General features: G+C 38.8%; 1 protein-coding gene across 2 annotated transcripts in view; it reads right to left on the bottom strand.

The window, feature by feature from the left end:
- The window catches only part of CXXC4 (CXXC finger protein 4), a 35,381-nt gene extending 15,647 nt beyond the window's left edge, over positions 1 to 19,734 (bottom strand). The window contains exons 1-3 of one of the 2 annotated variants that reach the window (XM_072810761.1): positions 19,417 to 19,734; positions 19,220 to 19,295; positions 15,347 to 16,671 (exon numbers count right to left, since the gene is read on the bottom strand). In XM_072810761.1, coding sequence (XP_072666862.1) covers positions 15,347 to 16,414 — 1,068 coding nt within the window. In that variant the 5' untranslated portion in view covers positions 16,415 to 16,671; positions 19,220 to 19,295; positions 19,417 to 19,734. The remainder of the gene's footprint in view (positions 1 to 15,346; positions 16,672 to 19,219; positions 19,296 to 19,416) is intronic. The other variant, XM_072810762.1, reaches the window with a different exon arrangement.
- Positions 19,735 to 20,508: the final 774 nt, after the last annotated feature.

Here is a 20,508-nt window from a genome sequence, read left to right on the forward strand (position 1 = left end):
GTTGGGAAATCACCTAAAATGTGTGAGAAAACAAGAATACCACTAGTGCATTAACTGGAACAAGTTTTCAAGGCATGCACCAGAAGCTTGAAGTGAGGTTGCTCTAAATTTTATTTCAGGGTTAAAAAAGTGACAAAACTCCTTAGTGCCCCTAGGCCACAAAAAGCAGAAGATGTATGCCTGACCTCCTGCCCAATTTTCACTTGGGCTCAGTGGAAATTTACTTTACGCCTGGATTGAGTTCTCTTTGGCCAAGATGGGCAAAGCAACACTGTTTGCTTTCATACATGAAATATTAGTTAAATCATAGGTGTTTGAATAAACCGTATGAATACATAAAAGATTGATTAAAAAATAGGTTTTTGATTAAGTCTGTACTAATTTGGGGACCTATCTTCTCTAATTCTGTCAACTAATGAGGTCATCTTCGTTAGAAGACTTTTACTTCAAATGGTGTGGGATCTCAGCACACCAACGGGGAGGATTAAGCACCCTGACCAGCTCCCTTAGGGTTATATAAATTCAACAGTCCCAGCTGGGGAATCACACTTTTGATGAGATTACAGTGACTTTCTGGATCTCCATGATGCTTGCAGGAAATTGTTATCCTGAGTGACAGGAAAGCCAGATTCCCCAGGAAGAGAAGGGGGTGGGGAGGTAAAGAATAGAATGGAGTTGAGCAGCATTGTTTAAGGCAGCCTTCACTGCTCATCCAGGTGCACACGCTGACATACAGCAGCCTGCTCCCAGGAGGCCTGGGGAGAAACCTGCGGCCCTCCGTTCTCCTTCCCCTATTACTATAAAGCATGGTGTTCCAGAGTATTCAGTCCTACGAAAGCCAGAGCCACATACTGAAGACCCTAAACTAATGAGCTGTTTCCCCCTTAAATAATTTTAGAAAGCAATGGTAATTCCTTGTATAAGATATATAAGAATTTTGTGTAAGATACAGACTATGAATGATATAATCCAAGCCCAAGTACAGCTTACATATACTTTAAAAAAATGAACACAAAAAGTTATTAGTATGTCTCCAGCAGAGGTATATTTAAGCTTAATTTTTGTTAAATCAGCAGTGAAGAAATAATTAAACAATCTAAAATAAGTAAAAATCCCCAAGGCTGCCACCTAAAGAATTTGAGTATTTTTCTTTTTTGGTGTCTGCTGAGCAGTCACATGAACTGTGGTATCTTCAGGTTGAGCATGCATCTACATACTCTTGTTTAAAATATGGCAAATCTAATAAAAATTCTAATAAAAATTCATCTTCTGAAAGCTGCAAATGGGATATCCACACTTCCCTCTACATAGAGATATGTGGGAATGGCTATTCATTTTTAGATACAACATATAAAGTGTGGCACGAACAAAACTCATCATTTTAGTAAAGCCACTCATGAACCTTCAAAGGGCAAATTAAAGAGAACTCAATGCTGAAATTTGCTTCAGAATGCATAAAGCTATCTAAATTGAGATAATAATTATGACATTAGAAAATTCTGTAACTAAAGTTAAATGCAGGTTTCCAATATTTCTTCATATACTTTCTAATCCAAAAAAGCCTTCGGAATTCTATTGTGAAACAGGATGCTTCTAATACAATTATTTCCAAGCTGGAGTCAGTATTTTGGGCTACAATTATTCTTAAACTAATCAAAAATAGTTTCCTGCTTTCCTATTTATTATTAATTAAAGAAATGGAAGTCATCTAATTATTTTCTGATTCTCATATGTAATGATGTGAAGTGTGCTTTTTCTAATCCAAAGTAAAGCAATATCAAACTGTAGTTAGCCAGTACAGCCTCTTTTAAACTCTTCTTGAATACTGTCTTCCTGTGAGGAGTCCCCTATAAGTTTCTTAGGCTCCAACCACCTAAGACTTTGAAATTGGAACACCTCACAGCATTTGACTGACCTTTTCACACTAGAACTTGAAAACCTTAATAAATCACTGTAATTTTGCAACAGAAATTACAAGAGTATGACAAGAGATAATAGTAAGTACCACTGTTTGCCTTTAGATATTTGATCATATTTTGTTTTGGCTTAATATAAAACTTTAAAACTCTGGAGTATTCTGCATGAACAGAAGTAAAGGATTCCTGAGGGAGGAAGAAAATTACTTTTTTTTCCTGTTTTGATTCACAAAGAATGCTGAAACATCAAGTTATATAGGTTCTCAATTTTTTTACTGACAAAATTTCAAAAACTACTTGAAGAAATGAAAAATTGTATTATACATACAATATTGTGAATGTGAATTCACACGTATATTAATACAAATCTTTGGATAATTAATTATGATCTAAAATAATACCTAAGAAATGTTAGAGACACTCTAAAATATTTTTAGCAGAAATATTTTTTATATCCTGTTTATAATTAATATATTTCAGAAACCATAGACCAGTAATTCACTAACTTTACTAGAATTATTAGCAAGCACAAGTATGGCATAGGTCAGTGAATCTGAAAGAACAATTAATTTATGATATGTGATAATCTCACAGTCCCATAATTTACTGTTTTATAACCAAAAACTTTATATTTTAATAATAATGCCTCAATTAAAAATATATAAACTAATATAAGTAAACAGTTTCTACTTCTTAGGTTACACCTTTCTTTTTCTGTCCTACTGTAATATATATGTCATATATATTATGTAATATTATATCATATGTATGATATATATGTGCAATATATATTACATATGTGATATGTATCAGATTAGTCTTCTCATAATTCAGATTCATTTATCATATAACTGTATAAGTATCTGTACACTCACATTTTATTTTGGCCATTATCCAAATGTAAACTAAAAACATCAATATTACCAGTAACTGGAATATTAGACCACTCCCTAAAAGAGAGAAAGTACCAAAGAGGTAAATGCGTAACTTACAACCCAATTTTTTGGAGGCCTTAAATATGATTATAAGAACTCTACTTTTTTCGTTTTCAAATCGACGTTTATGGCCAGGATTTCTCTGATTACTGGGGAAGAACTAGCAATGGCTTTTTCATTCGTATCCATCCTCTGTAGCCTGCTGCTCCTGCTACTCCTTCTGCTTTGCAAATATTGACAGCTCCTCCTCTTCCTCCCCCTCCTACACAAACACCACCACCCTCACCATCACCACTGTGATAGCATGGCTTTAGGCTCTGATAGCATGACTTGAGAAGTAAATCTAGGTAACTTTTGTAGATGGAAAGATGGGTTTATATATTATGTTGAACAGATGCTAAACCAAGCAATGTGCTAGTAGAACCAGTTAGGAAAACAGTAGTCTAAAGGAGAATTTATGTGTCTAATGGGTAGGCATGGGTTGGTAGGAAGGAAAGTAACAACTTATCACCATGATTTACACTCGTCCAAAAGTGACCAAAAAAGGTGCCCACTTTGGCCCTAGTATCTAATGCAACTTACTTTATTTAGGCAAGTCTCGTGATTAATGCTATGTAGGATTATATTTCAAGTAATTTTGGTAAAAACACTTCAAATCAAATCAGTCTAACAAATAAGTAAATTTATTGTATTATAAATGAGTCGCTTAGAACTTGAAATGTTCTTGGACATATAAAAATAAACTGTAATAGGATAATACCAGGGTAAGCAGAAAGAGGAAAATTGTTCAATGACCCACCAATTAAAAAGGCATTTTTTGAAAGATTATTTTATACAGTACTTTTAACCCTATGTTAAAGGTTCTTAGAGGGAATATGGAAGGCAATTAAAGGTAAAATTGACATTAAAAAGCAAAAATTAGATTAATAACATCAATACTGTCAAGAATGATTAGAACAGAGTCAATTCTATTTATATGTTCCATGTTTATATTTCATTTATGAATATATATATATACACACAAATATATACGGTTATATGATAGATGAATGTTAATCAATCTGCTACCTACCTATCCCCATCTATCTATCCAGCAGAGACAAAAGTTAGATAATTCTATCTCCCCTGGAAGTCACTCGACTAATCCTGCTTAATGCAACAATGCCTTTAGGTGAGATCACTGCTAATCAGCTACTGAAAAACGCCAGCATTCTTTTTGTGATAAAGTTGTACAATTTTGAAAATTTTCATTAATTTCAAAGCAGACAGTTGAACTGTTTTGTTCGTTTACTGAAAAGAAGAAGAAATTCTTGTAAAATGTGAGGAAATGGGAGGTCACTCAAAAAATATTATGAGGTGATGTTTTAAAATTATTAAAGCTTTGATTTGGACAGTCTCTAACATGTATTCAAATGAAATACAATAGTTACACCAAACCTCTATAAAAAATTCAAAATACAGCTTTTTGAAATATTATAGATTGAAAATTTGAGAAATATTCTTTTTTTATATTATATAAAAAGTGAAAATAACTTTAATAAAAATTTTTCTCTTAGGCTAAGTTCCTTAGCAACTTCGATGTACTCACTGTACTTCATTTGGTTCAGAATCCTCTATGACATTCCAACCACTTCGATAGACCCAAAGAAACCAAAGCATGTTTTATGTCCATAAATGACTTATAAGAATTTAGAGTAAATTCCAAATATTTCAGTCATCATCATCAAAATAATGTACTTGGTTAGAACTATACTTCTGAAAATAACACGTAGCTTTTGGAGTATTTCTTTAAAAATTTTTTAATAATTGTAATTGTCATCAAACCAAATGCTTAAATTCACAATCATTCTGAGTTTTTGTTCTCCTTTTTTCTCTTTAAGTAATAAAATTAACAACAATTATTATAATTTAAACTTTATCAAGTTATCACATGTTACCTAGCTCTTTCGAAATATATTGACTAATTTCCCTCATTAAGAGGATATATAAGCATTCTGTACTACCATGATATCAGCATATCTTGTGCTAGAGCAATTCCTTAAATATTCAGATTTAAATTTCTCCTCAGAGGATTTCGATATACTACTTCTTTTTCTATGAGTATCTTTGTGCAAACATATACACCTTCACAAAATAAACTATCTAGCAGAGTCAATTAATAAGCCTAACTTTTTTTCAAACACAGAATTTATAAGATGTAGTGATTAATATTCTTTCTTCCACTTTTTTTGGAGTCTTTTCTGTATGCGCATTTTGTATTTTCTAGGAAATTCTCTATATAACCACTTAAAAATTACAGATATCTTTGACCAATTGGTTGTTTATAGGATAGCCTTCACCTCTCTAAACACCATCGCTAATCTGGAGCATTCTTTTTCTCACCTTGGCTTTTCCATGTTTCTGACTGCAGACCTGAGTGAATTACTCTTAAAGAGAAATGACAAGGTGGGGGAAAAAAACTAGTTTCTGTGAAACTATTTTTTCCGCTATGGTAAATTAAAAGAAACGATGTTGAAAAGTTCTAGTGGGTCTAAGCCCAGACTCATGGCATCTTGCCAAAAATTTTGAGACATTAACTGTTTCTACCAATTTCTTACTTAAACCAGACTCAAGAGGATGACCTTGCACATGACAATCCTTTCTACCAATGTGCTCCTTTCTGGTTTCCCTTGTATCTGTAACACTATACTTTGCCTACCTTTCCTCTCTCCCTCCCTTCCTTCTTTCTTATTCAGGTCAAACAACGATTTCCACTACTCTGTAAAATATACTTGAAATAACAAATCATACTGTAGAGTCTCAGTATGTTCAAATATACAAAGCAAGTATCCTTTTTTTTCTTAATCCTCGAAAAATTCTATTAATAGAAAATTTAATTCTATACCATACAACCACCTGAGGAAACCAGGTAGAGATCACAAATAGTAATCTGTATTTCTTACCTAGGCCTGAGGAAGAACTAAGCCAAGGATGCATCAAGGAATCCCAAGGTATGAGATTGTTTACAGAGCAATTATATTGCTTTGATTCAATTATTTTATTTTAAATGTGTCCACTTCTTGGACTGAAAGTTAAAAATGTAAGCAGAGAACTAAGTATCTTGGATGAAGGACTAAGATGCAGAGTTAGAGATTTAGGTAGGTGTTGCAAAAGGCAGAAATGAAAAGTTTAAGTTCCTTAAACAAGTGTCTGTCTCTGTTTGTGTAAACATATGTGTATTGTATATCCACATCCACAGCACTTAACCACAAATCTTAGAAAATAATAGTTCCTACCTAAAGATCTATCAAATTGGATTGAATTGATCAAGGGCTTACTATGTGCTCAGTAACATACCATGGATTCATGAATATACAGCAGAGGTAGAGACCTGCCTAGGAGAAGTAAAGACACGCTATTGATAGAAATACATTTAAATTTTACTCTTTATCTTGTTACCATTGTTCCATTTACAAATATAATTTCTTTCCTCACTACAGACTTGTTCAATGGTGTTGGTGCTGTCACTAAACTAGTGTTTTTCAAACTTTTTTGACTGCAACCAACACTTAGAAATACATTTTACATAGCAGCCTAGTACATGCATACACATACATTTATGTATACATACAAACTGAAACAGAAGTTTAACAATATGTACTCTTACTATATGTACTGCAATCATATATTTTATGTTCCACTCTGTTCTGTTCTACTTTTTAAAAATCCTCATGGCAAGCCAACACATGGACCACTAATGTTCTGTCACCTGCAGTTTGAAAAACACAGCTCCACGCCACAGAAATAACACACTCATGTGAAGAGAATCACATGAGGAAAATCCAAAAACCACTCCACTTCATAATGAATGTAACTCTATATAGCAGCCTTACATAAAAGATCCAATATGTATTTCCTTTGACACAGAAAAGGCCGATGTTCTCGATTTTATTTTTCACGGGTGAAAATTAGGGCACACAAAGTATTTAATGTTTACTAGAAGATCCCACATCTTCTCACTTCTCATCCATCTACATACAACTGAGAATTTTAGCTCTTTTCCTTATTCTTGATTCCATTAAAACCATCACTGGTTTTAACTCATTTAACCTACACGTGAGAACACTTCCCATAGACCAATCTTTCCCCAGCAGAGACAATTACTTTCCTGCCACTGATTCACCAGCACCCATAATCATCATTTCCACACAATTAAATTTATAGTCTATCTTTCTTTTAAAACGTATTTCATCTCTTTTCAATCTGTAAGGGTTTGGAGCAAATATATCTTCTCTGGAATTTGCCAAATTGGCTGAAATGCACAGAAATGCCAATGAGTCTTTGTGATCTATAAACATTTGTCCCTTTCCCCCCTTGCCACCCTACATCTCTATCCTTTTGATTCTACCAATCCAGGTTTTTGTTTCTTTAAGTCCTTGAGCAAGAAACAGCACTTTCAGCAGAGTTTTCCCCAGTTTGACACTTGTGCACATTCTCCAGAATGTCCTCTAAAGTATGAATTTAGATACAGAGGAGATCCAAATGGGATCCCATTTTCCACCCATCTTGGAAGCATTCTCTTTTAGTTACACTTTGGAATTATTCTACCAAATGTTTCAAAGACATAAGTAAAAATAATAACATCAGCTATAACACAATCTGTTTTCCCTGTCTCTGATTCAGCTGCCACTCCACTGAACTTGAGCTTTAGCTATGACTCTCAAACCAAATATATTGAGTGAAGTCATAAAAATATTATCTTCCCTCTTTTTATAGTTTCCACTCTCCGCAAAACTTCTATAACTGCTGAAGGAAAGCAGACATCCATATCCTGTCTTGACAAAGTTCCTTCTAGATACTGGATTGTATCCTGACTTGAATATTCCTTCCTCAGTTTTTAATGCTTTCTGGATTAGCATTCCAAGTCTTTTAGGGCTTATCACTGTTTTCTCCCAAAAAACCATCAGCCTTTTCTATTATTGTTCATGACTCTCTTCATTTCATAAATACTTTCTCCTCTTTAAACAGGAAAAAAAGAAAGTTCTGTATACTTTACTTTGTATCTCAAAACGTGTATCCACTTGTTTTATTCCCCCACACAACTATCTCCCAAAACAAAAGTAACTCTAAAATTTTCCAATATTAATTAAACATATCCTCCAACTAGAATTCACAAGTATTTAACCATTTCTTTCTTCTTTCTTCCAATGATTTTCTTAAATTAATTCACACTTAGTATAGCTCCCAACTGTGTCTGTCCAAATAAAGAAAATAGTAGCCAAACAAAGGCATTGTGTTAAGGTCAGTCTCTCTCTCCCTCTCTCAAAAGTTATAGAAATTAATGGCAGTGGTGTGCCTTTGGTAAGGAAGAAGAGCACTGATTTATTTAACCTGGCTCACCACACAGATGGAATTGACTAGGTTATTTGTGTTCTCCTAGGCATTTGAGACGCAAGAACAAGGAAAACTTGTTTATCAGGTTTATCTCTTTCCAAGTGAAATCAAGCCAGATGTTTGGTGAAGTGGATGATTAAAGCAAAAATTCAGAAAACACAAGCCATAACATAGTCAACCTGGGCTTTAATTTCTGAAAACTATAAGCAACATGTTGATGTACGGAATTATCTGTAAACATAGCTGGCTATCTCAGTCTCTACTTTTCACTGAGGACTTTAACATAGGAATGAAAACTTATACAGCATTTTTTATTACGCAAAGTACACTAACCTATATACAGCATCAAAAAGTTGTAAGCTTGGGATCCCTGGGTGGCTCAGCGGTTTAGTGCCTGCCTTCAGCCTAGGGCGTGATCCTGGAGTCCAGGGATCCAGTCCCGCATCAGGCTCCCTGCATGGAGCCTGCTTCTCCCTCTGCCTGTGTCTCTGCTTCTCTCTCTCTCTATGTCTATCATGAACAAATAAATAAAATCTTAAAAAAAAAAGTTGTAAGCTACTGGATACTATTATCCCCATTCTACAGATGAGGAAACAAGCTTCAGAGAAGTTACACTGATGTGGCTAATTTCAACTGTAAGTTACCTGATACTATTGGCTCTTCCCATAACCTATCATCTAAATGTGGCCGTATGGCCCAAATATAATTTTTAACTATAAAAGAAGTGAAAAGCTGAGAAACTAACAGTATGCTTTCCTAATACAATTTATATTTGGTTTTATATCAGCCAAAGAAATACATTTTTTAGTATTACTTCTTTGAAAAAGTAATTTTTGCTTTGCCATTTGTTTTTAAGAAATGTAATGGGAGATAAGTGCATTAAATATCAAGAAAAAGAAAAACAGAAAAATTTAACAGGCTCACTCTCATACCTGGCTTTGGATTCTTATGCTGTTAAAATAAATTAAGAGAAAGCCCCGAAGTTTCACAGAGGAAAAAAATATTTCTCATAATGTTTTAGAGTAGAAGTTAACAAGCCTGCTGGGATCCTTTTAGCCCCTGCAGAGCTAAGTCTTCAACATTATTAAATGGCTGTCGCATCTGAAGTATGGTGCAACATAACTCAATAAACAACAGAAAACATATGATGCTGAATGGAGGGAGGCTTTTCGATTACCGTGCAGAATAATTCAATATCAGGACAGGTGTTTGTATGTGATGGAACAAGATATGACTGAAGGATAAACCATCCCTGTGCCCCTGCCCCAAATATTTTGAAACTCTTAAGGACAATAGGATAATGTCAGATGAAAAACTGTTAAGAATGAGCAGAAGCCCCGCAACACAACGAACAAAATCAATGCATCTGCAGAATCTTCAAAATATACACTGATTACAACAAAAAATATTCTTGAAAATAAATTTTTGTAGAAAGTGGTATTTTCTGGGGTGTTCTACATCCCCAACCAAGATTATCTACATTTTACTCAGTGACTGAAAATCACACATACAAATGAAAAAATTTACCATTATTTTGGGTTCATTTTTGCTTTTTAAAGATTAACTTAAAAATAAAGGAAAACTAAAAGAGAAGTAGTCTTTTATCCAACTTAGATATTTATGTGGGCCTTCCTTTCAATAAATATTGAATTTAACCTCTTAATTTGATTAGATATTTTTATGTGATGAATACATTAGTTTAACATTTTGTAAAATGTAAGGAAAAATACATGTAAAAAATGGTAAGCATATCCACTCTCATGAAATTTACTGGATAGTGGGACATTTTATTATGCTTTTTCAAAGCAAAATTTAAAAGTGAGCTGTTTTCTGGTAAAAATGAAAAAATGTATTCAGACAATCTAACCAAGTGAGTTCGAACAATTCTAAGCATCAACAACTTCAAGAGAGTTTTTTAAAACACTTTTTTTTACCAAATTAAATAATTGTATGTTTTACTTGTGTATCCAGAAAGAATATACCAGGTTCACAACCCTGCCCCCTCTCCCCAATAGATCTTCAGTCTCCAACCTGCCAAACTAGAGCCAATGGAGATGAAATGCCCACCCTGCTTCCACTTCTTTCCAGTTACAGTCTTAGAGACTAGTTTATTAATTTGTTTTGTATTTGCCAACCTGTAAGGCTGACTATACAAAACCCCTAACTGTTCACTAAGGAAAACAAGGGACTAACCAAGGTAGGCAGCAGTACTTCAATCATCAATTCAGCAAAAAGTCTAAAAATCAAGTAATGTTTATTTTCTTAATCATTAGATAACTTTTTATTCTCATTTAAAATGTATGATATTTTTATCTTATTAGTCTAAAAGTTGTTCCTGTTGATTTGTTCTGACTGGTTTTCTGATTGCTTATTCGTTTGTATTTTGTTTCATGACAGTTGAATTTCAAATATTCTTAGAGGATAACTTATATATGGATTTTAATTACTTTTATTTTACTACTCTTAATTGCCATGTAAAAGATTTCTTATAATTTACATGATATTTGCATGGGTGGGGGTAGTATTTTCATTTAGGAAGTATTACAAATGTATGGTCCTTTTAAATAAAACAACTTTCTTTGACTACTTTGTATTAGATCTAGTGATAGAAGGAAAGTCTCGCTGGACTTGTATTACAGTTTGATGCCTTGACAGCAAATCTACTTGGCTTTAGTCAAGGCTAAACTTTTCTGAAGTTTTTTCTTATCGTTTATGAAATTCAGGAGCTTTTTTCCTACATTAGCTCTTTATTACACTCTAGTGTTAATGTACTATCATTTTGTTTGAATTGATTGAGAACTTTCCTCTTTCCCTTTGATAGTCATATTTGCATTTTGAGAATGAAACAAAAATTTACATTTTTATAGTGGCATGTTGTCGATTTTACTAAAATTTGAGAACTCATTCTTTCATGATATAAAATGACAAACTGGTGGATGTTTCAATTTAAGATATGAAACATCTGTGTTTACCAATACATTTTTTTAAGTCACCTAACTTCAAAAACTTATAACATTTTCAATTATTGACTGGTTTCATTATTTAACTATATGGATTCTGAGTTTGAAGGACACACCTATTTTACATACAGTCTACAAATAAATTTCTTCAGGAAGCAAGTATCATCTTCCCTGAAGACAATGCTTCGTCCAGAATTTTACGATTGCCCTTTGTGTGGTGGTGGGGTCTTAGAACTCAATAGCTAAGAACTTAAAACCTAAAATAGTCTTCAAGAAATCAAGTTATCAAGTTTGGGGCAATATTTGGGTGTTTTCCACCAAACCCCTTAGAAGATCAACCTAACTTGTTGGCCTGTATATTCAATAGATAAATATTTTAAATGAGAGAAAAGTGTGAAAAGAAAAGAAAGAAATTAAAATTGTCCGTTCTCTTGAGGCTCCAGTTTTCTCTTCACTACAGTCTCTTCACTATAGGGTATCCTTTTCAAGGCCCTCCTCCAGCTTGTGATGGCAGTGTGTAACTTAGAGCCGAGAGCCAAGGGTGGGGGCAGGGAAACCTCCTGAGGTGCTGCTTACTAATGTAATTCCATAAATCAGCTAATGGGAGAGAAACCAGATCTGTGTGGTCTCTAATGCTGTCCCACAGAGATCAATCATGTCACCTGAACAATGTTCAGAGACTAAGAGGCTGGGGTTGCCCGTGGGATGATTCTATCCCTTGAGCCATATCGGGTGGGGATATTTTTAAAAGTTAGATCTTCATATCAGAAATGTAACTGCTGTGAATATGAAAACTGAAGGATTGATTACCTTTGCATGAGACAAACTGCCTTTATGTAACTTATTATCATAATGCATAATCACATGTTTATTAAAATCTCTCCACTTAATATTGATCATTTAGGATGCAAGTTTTTAAGATAAGTTTTTTTGCAGAAAGGTCATGCAGTATTTGTAATAACTGCTTTGAATAATTAGTGAGTTTTTTAATGTAGTAAAAATGACTAAATGAACAGTGTTACATGCAAATACGCAGTGCACAGTATCACAGAAAAACTAAATTTGTTTTATGTGTACTGTTATCTCATGGAATATTACCAGGGGGGTGATTTTATAAACATATTTCCAAGGCATTAAGATGCTCTTAACATGAGACTAAGCAGGAAAATTTGAAAATAAGTAAGCCTGTTTTAAAAGGACTGCCAGAGGGGAGGCTTCAAAAAAAAAAAAAATGTGGGCAAGAATCCCAACACATCCATGTGAGTCTGTCTTAATTTCAGTTTACTCACCCTGAAAATCTGATTAAGCCTCCAGCCTTTGGGATGAGAATAAGTCAAAGGGAAGAAGGACACATGAGGTTTGAAATGATAAATAAGAATGTAACTAGTGATTACGATCCAAATATTCATTGGTGTCCATAATTTAAAGCCAACAAATATTAGCTCCTGAACTTAAACCTGAAGTCCACAGGTAATATCCATAATGAATCCTCAAATCATTATCCTCAGTGAGGGAGTCTATCCAATCTCTAAAACATCTCCACAGATGATGATAACTTACAGGAACCAAATTAGAGAGGGAGGCAGGTCAGCAGGGGACTTTTCACCGACCAGCAAACAGTGTTCCAGCTTTGGTTCAGTCATGTAAACCCCGTCACTCTGACATGCATCCAGCTGCTTCCCTACAGCCAAAACTGTGTGGATACACATGTGCTTAAGGCTGCCACTGCCTTTTTAAAATAATCTAGCTAGAATCTTAGCCAATTAAAAAAAAAATGAAACAAAACAGCTCCCCCCTCAAACTTTTTCTTCCTGCCAAGTAACACTCCACTGACAATCTTAGCCTTGAGCCATGACCCATTCTCTGGTAGGAAGGGGTACTATAGTTAGGAAAACATCGTCAGAGAGCTCTACAAAGAGAGAAATTTGTTTCCCTTTCTTACCTACACTCCATTTTCTGAAGATCAACAAAACCTTTATGCACTCGGATTAAAAAAAAAAAAAAAAGGAAATACTACAGGGTCATATGAGATCAAAATGTCTAAAGAATTTAAACATCACAAGTTTGTGGGAAAACTATCCAAAGAAGGAAAAAACGGGAAATTTATGAAGTTTGTCTAGACTGATAAATCAGTATAGAAAGTTGTGCAGAAAACCTATTGGTATCCACGCTAAGCTCCTTCAGAGTGGTTATTTACTAAATAAATCAGAATTACTCAGTGGTCCTACCCAACATATATGCTAAAGTGGGATGCAGGCAGTGCCGTGGGTTTAGCTAAAGAAGTGGCCTACCAGCAACATGAAATCTGTAACTCTAGATACTATAGTTCTAGAGGAAAAATAGATGCCATCTAGTCCTTAACAACTGGGTATTCACAGGAAATTTTAGTATGAACAGAATTTTAATTTCCTATGGGCCTTAGAGACCTAAAGGTAAATTACAATAACTTAATCTAGAAAGCAGAATTCAAAAACTATAAACAAGTTTTTGCCACCTAACAAAATACATGGACCTGCATTTTTATAATTGCTATTATCTTTGTTTAAGCAGGGCTGCCAATGGAAATGTAGTAAGCCACCCTGGAGTAAAGTCGAACTTTCGACAAAGAGATGGGTTTTCTTACAAAGAGGAATACATGTAATATTTTGATGGAACTGATGATAATCAATAATGATATCAATATAGTACTGTTTTTTTTTTCCTGGATCCCAAAATGCCATTTGCTTTGTATACTAATAAAACTTTAAAAAATCTGTATCTCATTTATGTGTTCAAACCTGCAACAAAATTCTTTAACTCTTCTTTCTTATCCTTTTAAAGACCAGTCCTTCATGAAGACAACTCCTTTAAGTAGTGCTCACAATTTTTAAAAAGAATGTGCAAGTGCCCCTCTTGATGATAACTTGTGAGAGCCAGTCTCACTCTATAATCCAGCCCATAGAAGATTCCCATATCCTAAATCCACCACCTACATTCTCAAGTTTATATGAACATCCTGTCATCTACTCTGTAAATGTTATCAAGGGACTACATATGATTACTTGTTCACATATCTTTGCTAAACATACCACTAAATTCATTCACCTATGATGGTACATTTTTTCCCCTTTTTGTTTTGATCACGTTAACCATATGAAATTTCCACCAGACACATCACTTTGCATTTAACACAATTAAAAAGTCTAATTTAACAATTACTTTAGTGATAATCGGTACATTGTTTTAAGGACATATAGGAAAAAGAAACTATGATTGACCATCTAGGGGATCAATCAAAACTGTGCTTGGTTTATAGAACAATTTTGTGATCACAAAATGGTTACTTTGTCAAACGCAGAGCTCAAAGGAAATATTCTTTGGTAACCAAATTTTAGTAATCATCTGCTTGTGAAACTATGCAAAAACAATTCTTAAATAAAATGATCATCACCTGCCCGAAATGAACTAATTTTGTTCCTCGATTCTAAGACACATCCCCTTAAAAATTGCACATGGCGTTCAGCTTTTCTGTATTACTCCTGCTTTCTCAAAAAATACCAGATATGCAGAAAATGGGAAACAGAAACATTTTTATCATGGTGAAGAGAAAAACTATTCTAGAAGGGGGTGGAACACCCTTTTGAATCCATTTATTTCAGCTTCCAAGATTACTGTGTGTGTGTGTGTGTGTGTGTGTGTGTTAATGGAAACATAGGCTCCTGTGCCACGAATGGTGTCCTCACTGTTATAACTGAGCCATTAATAAGTCTCTCTTAGCCAATAAAAGTATATGAAATGTGATGTGTCCAATCCTTTGGGCAGAGATGCTTTTAAAACTAATACTAAGGGGGAGGAGGTATATTAAACCGCCAAGGGGCATTTCTGAGCATTCTGAATGTGAAACTTCTGATTTTTTAGACCAATTACATCAGTTTACCACCGCAGATAAAAAGGAGGGGCGCACCCCCCATCTGGAGGCCAGTTCCACGCGAAGTGCAGCTGGGGAGGGTGGAGGGGAGGCCGTGCCCTCGCAACCACCTGCAACTGTATCTTACAGCCTGAATGAAGCTTCGGGAAAGGGGTACTGCATCTTCAAGCCAGACAAGAAGCCCTGAAGGGGAGAAGAGAGGGGAGTGAGGAGGGAGGGGGGGAGACTGGGAAACAAGAAATCATCTCCTCTGACCTCTAGCGAAGTGCCAGGTTTTTTCTTTAGCTCTTCACATTTTCTAAATTTGCAGATCTGGTGTCCCGTTTTGCGGTTCCTGCAACTGCTGCAGACGCCACAGTTGATGAGCCTCTTGCAGGGCACGCAGACCCCACACCTTTTCCTCTTCTTCTTGGCCGGGTTGGCTCCGCTAGCTCCCCCGGAGGAGGACGAGGAGGAGGAGGAATGATTCTGCGGGCAGTCTGCCAGATTGGCAATTTGAAACGCACTGTCTGTGACGGCTGCTGAGGCTGCTGCGGGGGAGTGAAGGGCTGTCATGACGATGACCCCTGGAGGTAATGAGATGCCCCCTAAAGCCGGGATAGCGGAAAAAGTCCCCACGCGCTCGGGGAGATTCATTATCTCTGCTTCAGCAGCGCCGCATTTGAGCTTGTTCATGCATTCCCCCGCCAAAGGTCTGCAGTGTTCAGGGGATAAGGTGGAGAGGAAATTAGTATTTGCCATTTGCAACGACGGCTCTGGCGGGCAGCCAGCTTTCCCCAGCCTCTGGGAGTCGTTTCGGTGGTGCATGCTGGTCCTGCCGCCGCCGCCGCCGCCGCCGCCGCCGCCGCCGCCGCCGCCGCCGCCCGCGGGGAGGATCGCCGCGGAGGAGGCGGAGGAGGAGGCGGCGGCGGAGGAGGATTTCCTGCCGCCCCCGCCGCCGCCCCCGCCGCCCCCGCCGCCGCCGCCGCCGCCGCCGCCCCCGCCGCCGCCCCCGCCCCCGCCGCTGCCCCAGAGCATGGCGGTGGCGGCGGCGGCGGTGGCCGCGTTGTCGCAGTTCCAGGGGGACATGCCGATGCGCGCGGCGGCCGCGGCGGCGGCGGCGCTGCTGGGGAAGATGGGGGTGGTGATGCGCGCGATCTTGGCCGCCTGCGGGAAGGCGCCCCCGTTGGTCTTGTAGAAGGAGGTGGCGAAGGAGCGGTAGCGCTCCATCTCCGAGTTGTAATCCACAAGGCTGTTGAGGGCCCCCTCGGGCAGGTGGCTCTCCTTGGGCAAGCCCGGGGCCTCCGGGCTCGGCCCGGGCTCCACGCAGACATTGGTGTTCATGGTGCAGGGGGGGAAGAAGGGGTGCAGGGTGGAAGTGGGGACCGCCTGGTCCGACACCTGGGTGGGAAAGGGGGGGAGGTGGGGGGGAGGGAAGGGGGTGATGGTGGTGCTGGGGTGGGGGCCGAGGCGGGAGGGGAAAGTGGGTCCGGGCGGGGAGAGCAAGGTGAGGACTGCTTTATTCCTCTCTGGGGCGCATTTCCACAGACGGCGAATTCCCAGGCAGCGTCTTCCTTAGCATTATCCTCCAACTGTTACAACTAAAATAAAGAAAGTCATTCCAGCGAGCTGCACGAGGAAAAAGATTAAAAATAAATAAACAGCCTCCCTCGCTGCCCCACCGAAGACGCCGAGAGCTCCCACATTCTCCGTCAGGTCGTTTGCATGACAATCATCAAGACGTGACCTCCCCCCACACACACACCCCGACTCCCCCCCCCACCCCCCACCCCCCCACACACACACACGCGCTCCCAACCCACTCCCTCCCTCCTCGCAGCACACCACAGCTCCTCCCCCCTATTCTCATAACCCTCCAGAGAAAATGTATTAATAGCCAGGATACCCGGGGAAAGAGGAAAGACGGGGGTGACAAATGCCGAGGGAAGAGGGCAATTGGAGTGCTAAAGACATGCAAATCAGGGGTGGGAGGGCGATACTACCTATAAGCAGAGGGCATTTAAACATTATGAAATGTGTGAACAAGTGCTGCCTGGGCATGCAAATGCTGTAAAGTAGAAAACAGCAATGGCCCTATGAGGAAAATGAACAGGAAATTAGCAAATGAAGTACTGAGAAAGTCTACAATACATCCGAGTATAAACTGTAAGCAAACACAATACAACTGAGAGCGAAGAGGCTGCCCACATACAATCTGAACTAAAGAGGCAGGGAGAAAAGAACTACCAGCTGCCACAGTGTCCTTCTGTGTCTGCGGTCATTAGTTTGAATCCCAGCACAGCTGGCTCTGTTAGGGTCTTAATTCAATGGACCAAGGACAGGTCTCAATTGTACAAGCCATTTGGTGGTGGGGCTTGGTGGGGGTAAGAGGGTGGTGTTCTACTTGTTTAAAAGAAAGAAAGAAAAAAGAAAGAAAAGAAAGATGGACTAGATACATTTTTTTTTTAAAAAACCATACAAACAATGTCACCGGTTTTAAAGCAAGTGCCTGCAGCCCCTGTAAGAATATTCCCAATAATTCCTAATGGAGACTCCTGTCTCTTCTCAAGACAAGAGGAAAGCATGGGACTTTTTTATTTTTTATTTTTTCTTAAGGATCTTTCATAGTCACTGGTTTTTACACTGAGCAAAATTTGGAGGGGTGGGGGGAGAAAGGAGATCGCTTAAGGTGGTGTTTACCTGAAGAAATAACCGTTAAAAAGATTTTTTTTTCCCCTTTTGCTCTTTTTAAAAGGAAAGTTTAATGTTAAGTGGGTATTTGCATTCATCCCTTTGCTTACAGGCCATTATTATGCTTTAGGAAGAGGTATTTTAGTTGTTTATCACAGATGAAGAGGTACATCTCAGCCTTTTAGGAAGTAACGCAAAGACATAAAGTGTATATTAACCTAAAAAAACCAGTTTCTTTGTTTCCAGATTTTTTTTGGGGGGGGAGGCAGAGTATCTTTTTGTGACACCTTGTGAAGCCCATAGATTGGCCTGGAATGTGGAGTTCAGGGAATTCTAAATGGGGGCCCAGTAGTCTCAGTCTCAAATATTCAGTTGAAAATGGATATCAATTATAGTAATTATGCTTATAATTAGATTAATGAACCATTTATGCCCAAACTCCAAGTGCAAAAACTTCAAGACCTGCTGATGAGGTGCCCTAAAAAGAGGGGTTTACGTAAACAAATCCCTATTAGGCAAAGTAAATCAAGATAAGGAACCTCACCCCAGGCTGGATTAGAAGCTAGCAGGCATCTTTCAATCACAGCAAGTCCCTAATCACTCAGGAACCACCTCTGTGGTTTCGCATTAGGGAAAACTGCTCCCTTCAGAGGTCTGATGGCAATACAAAGGGTGCCCCCAAAACGCTCCTGGCTAAATATTCTTGATGCTTGGAAGGGGGTAGGGGGAAGACACAGCAAGAATATGCATACAGCTTCAGTTTCTGCGAATCACATTGTAAGTGCAAGACCATAATAACTGCTACTCAGTAAAAACTAGTTATGCCAACCATGCATTAGCTATCACATTGAGTGGAGGGGGAAAAAAAAAATCAGTATTTTAGTCTTTTGACCTTGTTCCAAATAAAGAAATAATTTAATGTCCCTTTTCCAGAGTATTAGAGTGCTGTTTGCAAACACAAGCTTTCCTTGCTTTTCTTATTGCCATCACCTCCCCCTTCCTCCCTCAAGGTTTAATGCCACCAGAAACTGTAGAAAATGATTGTGCCCAGTATCCAGGTCATTATTGTTTAATCAATGCATCTCTGGAGCATGAAAAAGGTACCTAAGCCACAGCTATTGTTTGGATTTTCTTTAAAAAACAAAATAAAACACACACAAATAACTAGAGTCCTATTCCAAAGCTAAATTAGACAACCATACTTCATGATCCTGTTTTGCCTTTACACAATGTGACTGTACATGCCTAATATTGTATGTCTGGTCTACCAGAGACATAGAGATCAAAGGTCATATTTAACATTCAGGAGGAGGGGCGGGTGCAGATTAATTAATAAATTAATACAGCGACGCCTTTTATTGCTGGAGTCCAGCATTAATAATCTACTTTTACAATCCCAACGGACAGCAAACATTTAAGAGAAAAAAAGCCAGAGAAAGAGAAAGAACAATCACTTACCAGTCTCTTTTTATTTGGGGAGCCTTAGAATTTGCAGACGCTGCTAGTCTGCCTTTAATTAGTTGCACATCACCCCCTAACACAAAGAAACACAAATCCAGATGTGTCTTGGCAGCTCCCAATTACAACTTTAATACTTGTAAACAAACTGTTGGGGGGGGGGGATAAATAAATATGCGGATCAAAAAAAAAAATACCTGTAAATGGCTTTTTTTTTTCTTGTTGCAGAGAGAAGGAGGAGGAGATGGTGTTAGTGGTGGGGGTGGAAGGAGGAGGAGGTGGGGGGAGAGGAAAGAGCCGAGTGTGAGTGTATGTGTGAGAGCGCGGGGCTGTTCTCGGTGGTCTCTCCTCTCCCAGCGCGTTGCTCTCCGTCCGTCTCCAGTCGCTGTGTGCGAGGGAGGGAGGGAGCCGGGGAGTCTCTCTCTCTCTCTCTCTCTCTCTCTCTCTCTCTCACCCTCCCCCCTTCCCTCTCTGTTTGTGTGTGTGCGTGCGTGTGTGTGGTTGCTGGGGGAGGGGAGCGCGAGAGCCCGGCGAGGAGGGGGTGCGGCGCCGGGGGCGGGGGCGGGGCGGGGGCGGGGGCGCTCGGCGCCGAGGTGAGCAGGACGCGGGGACGCGGACACCCACTGACGATTGGCTGCAAATTACACGGGGAGCAAGAGGCGCACGCGGGCCGGCGCTCCCCTCCACGAATCCTCTCCGCGGCGCAGGCCGCCCCCGCCTCCCTCCCGCGCCCGGCTCTCCGGCTCAGCCGCCCGGCACGCAGGGCCCTTGATTATTTTCTTTTGCTCTCGGAGATAATTGTTCGGAAGGGATGGAGAGAGGGCGTTTCCGCCTCTCGCGCTCTCGCGCTCTCTCTGCGTGTGCGGGGGTGTGTGTGCGGGGGGGGGTGCGTGTGCGGCTGTGTGTGTAAATAAACTTGTCTGGGTTTTCTGGCTGGGGTGAGGAAAGGAGTACGAGAACCAGAAAAGGTCGCGTCTGTTTGAAGAATGCTCTTAGTTCGCACCCTACCGCATGGCTTTTAAATAATTTTCCTGGTGAGCCCAGAAAGACTTTAAAAAAAAAAAAAAAAAAAAAAAAAGTCCTATCACCTAGGTAAGGGAAAACGGATCAGTGTTCCGGTTGTCCAGGTCTTTTAAATAGGATTATGGCAGAATGTAAGAAATTGGGGATGTGATGCTTGACCGATCTCAGAATCAATCTCAATCCTTCTCTCCCTCCCTCTCTCTCCTCTTCCTCCTCTCTTCTCTTTCTCTTCTTTTTCTTCTCTTCTCCTCTCCTCTCCTCTCTTC

This window comes from Canis lupus, chromosome 33 (assembly GCF_048164855.1).
Source record: "Canis lupus baileyi chromosome 33, mCanLup2.hap1, whole genome shotgun sequence".
NCBI classification, from domain to species: Eukaryota; Metazoa; Chordata; class Mammalia; order Carnivora; family Canidae; genus Canis; species Canis lupus.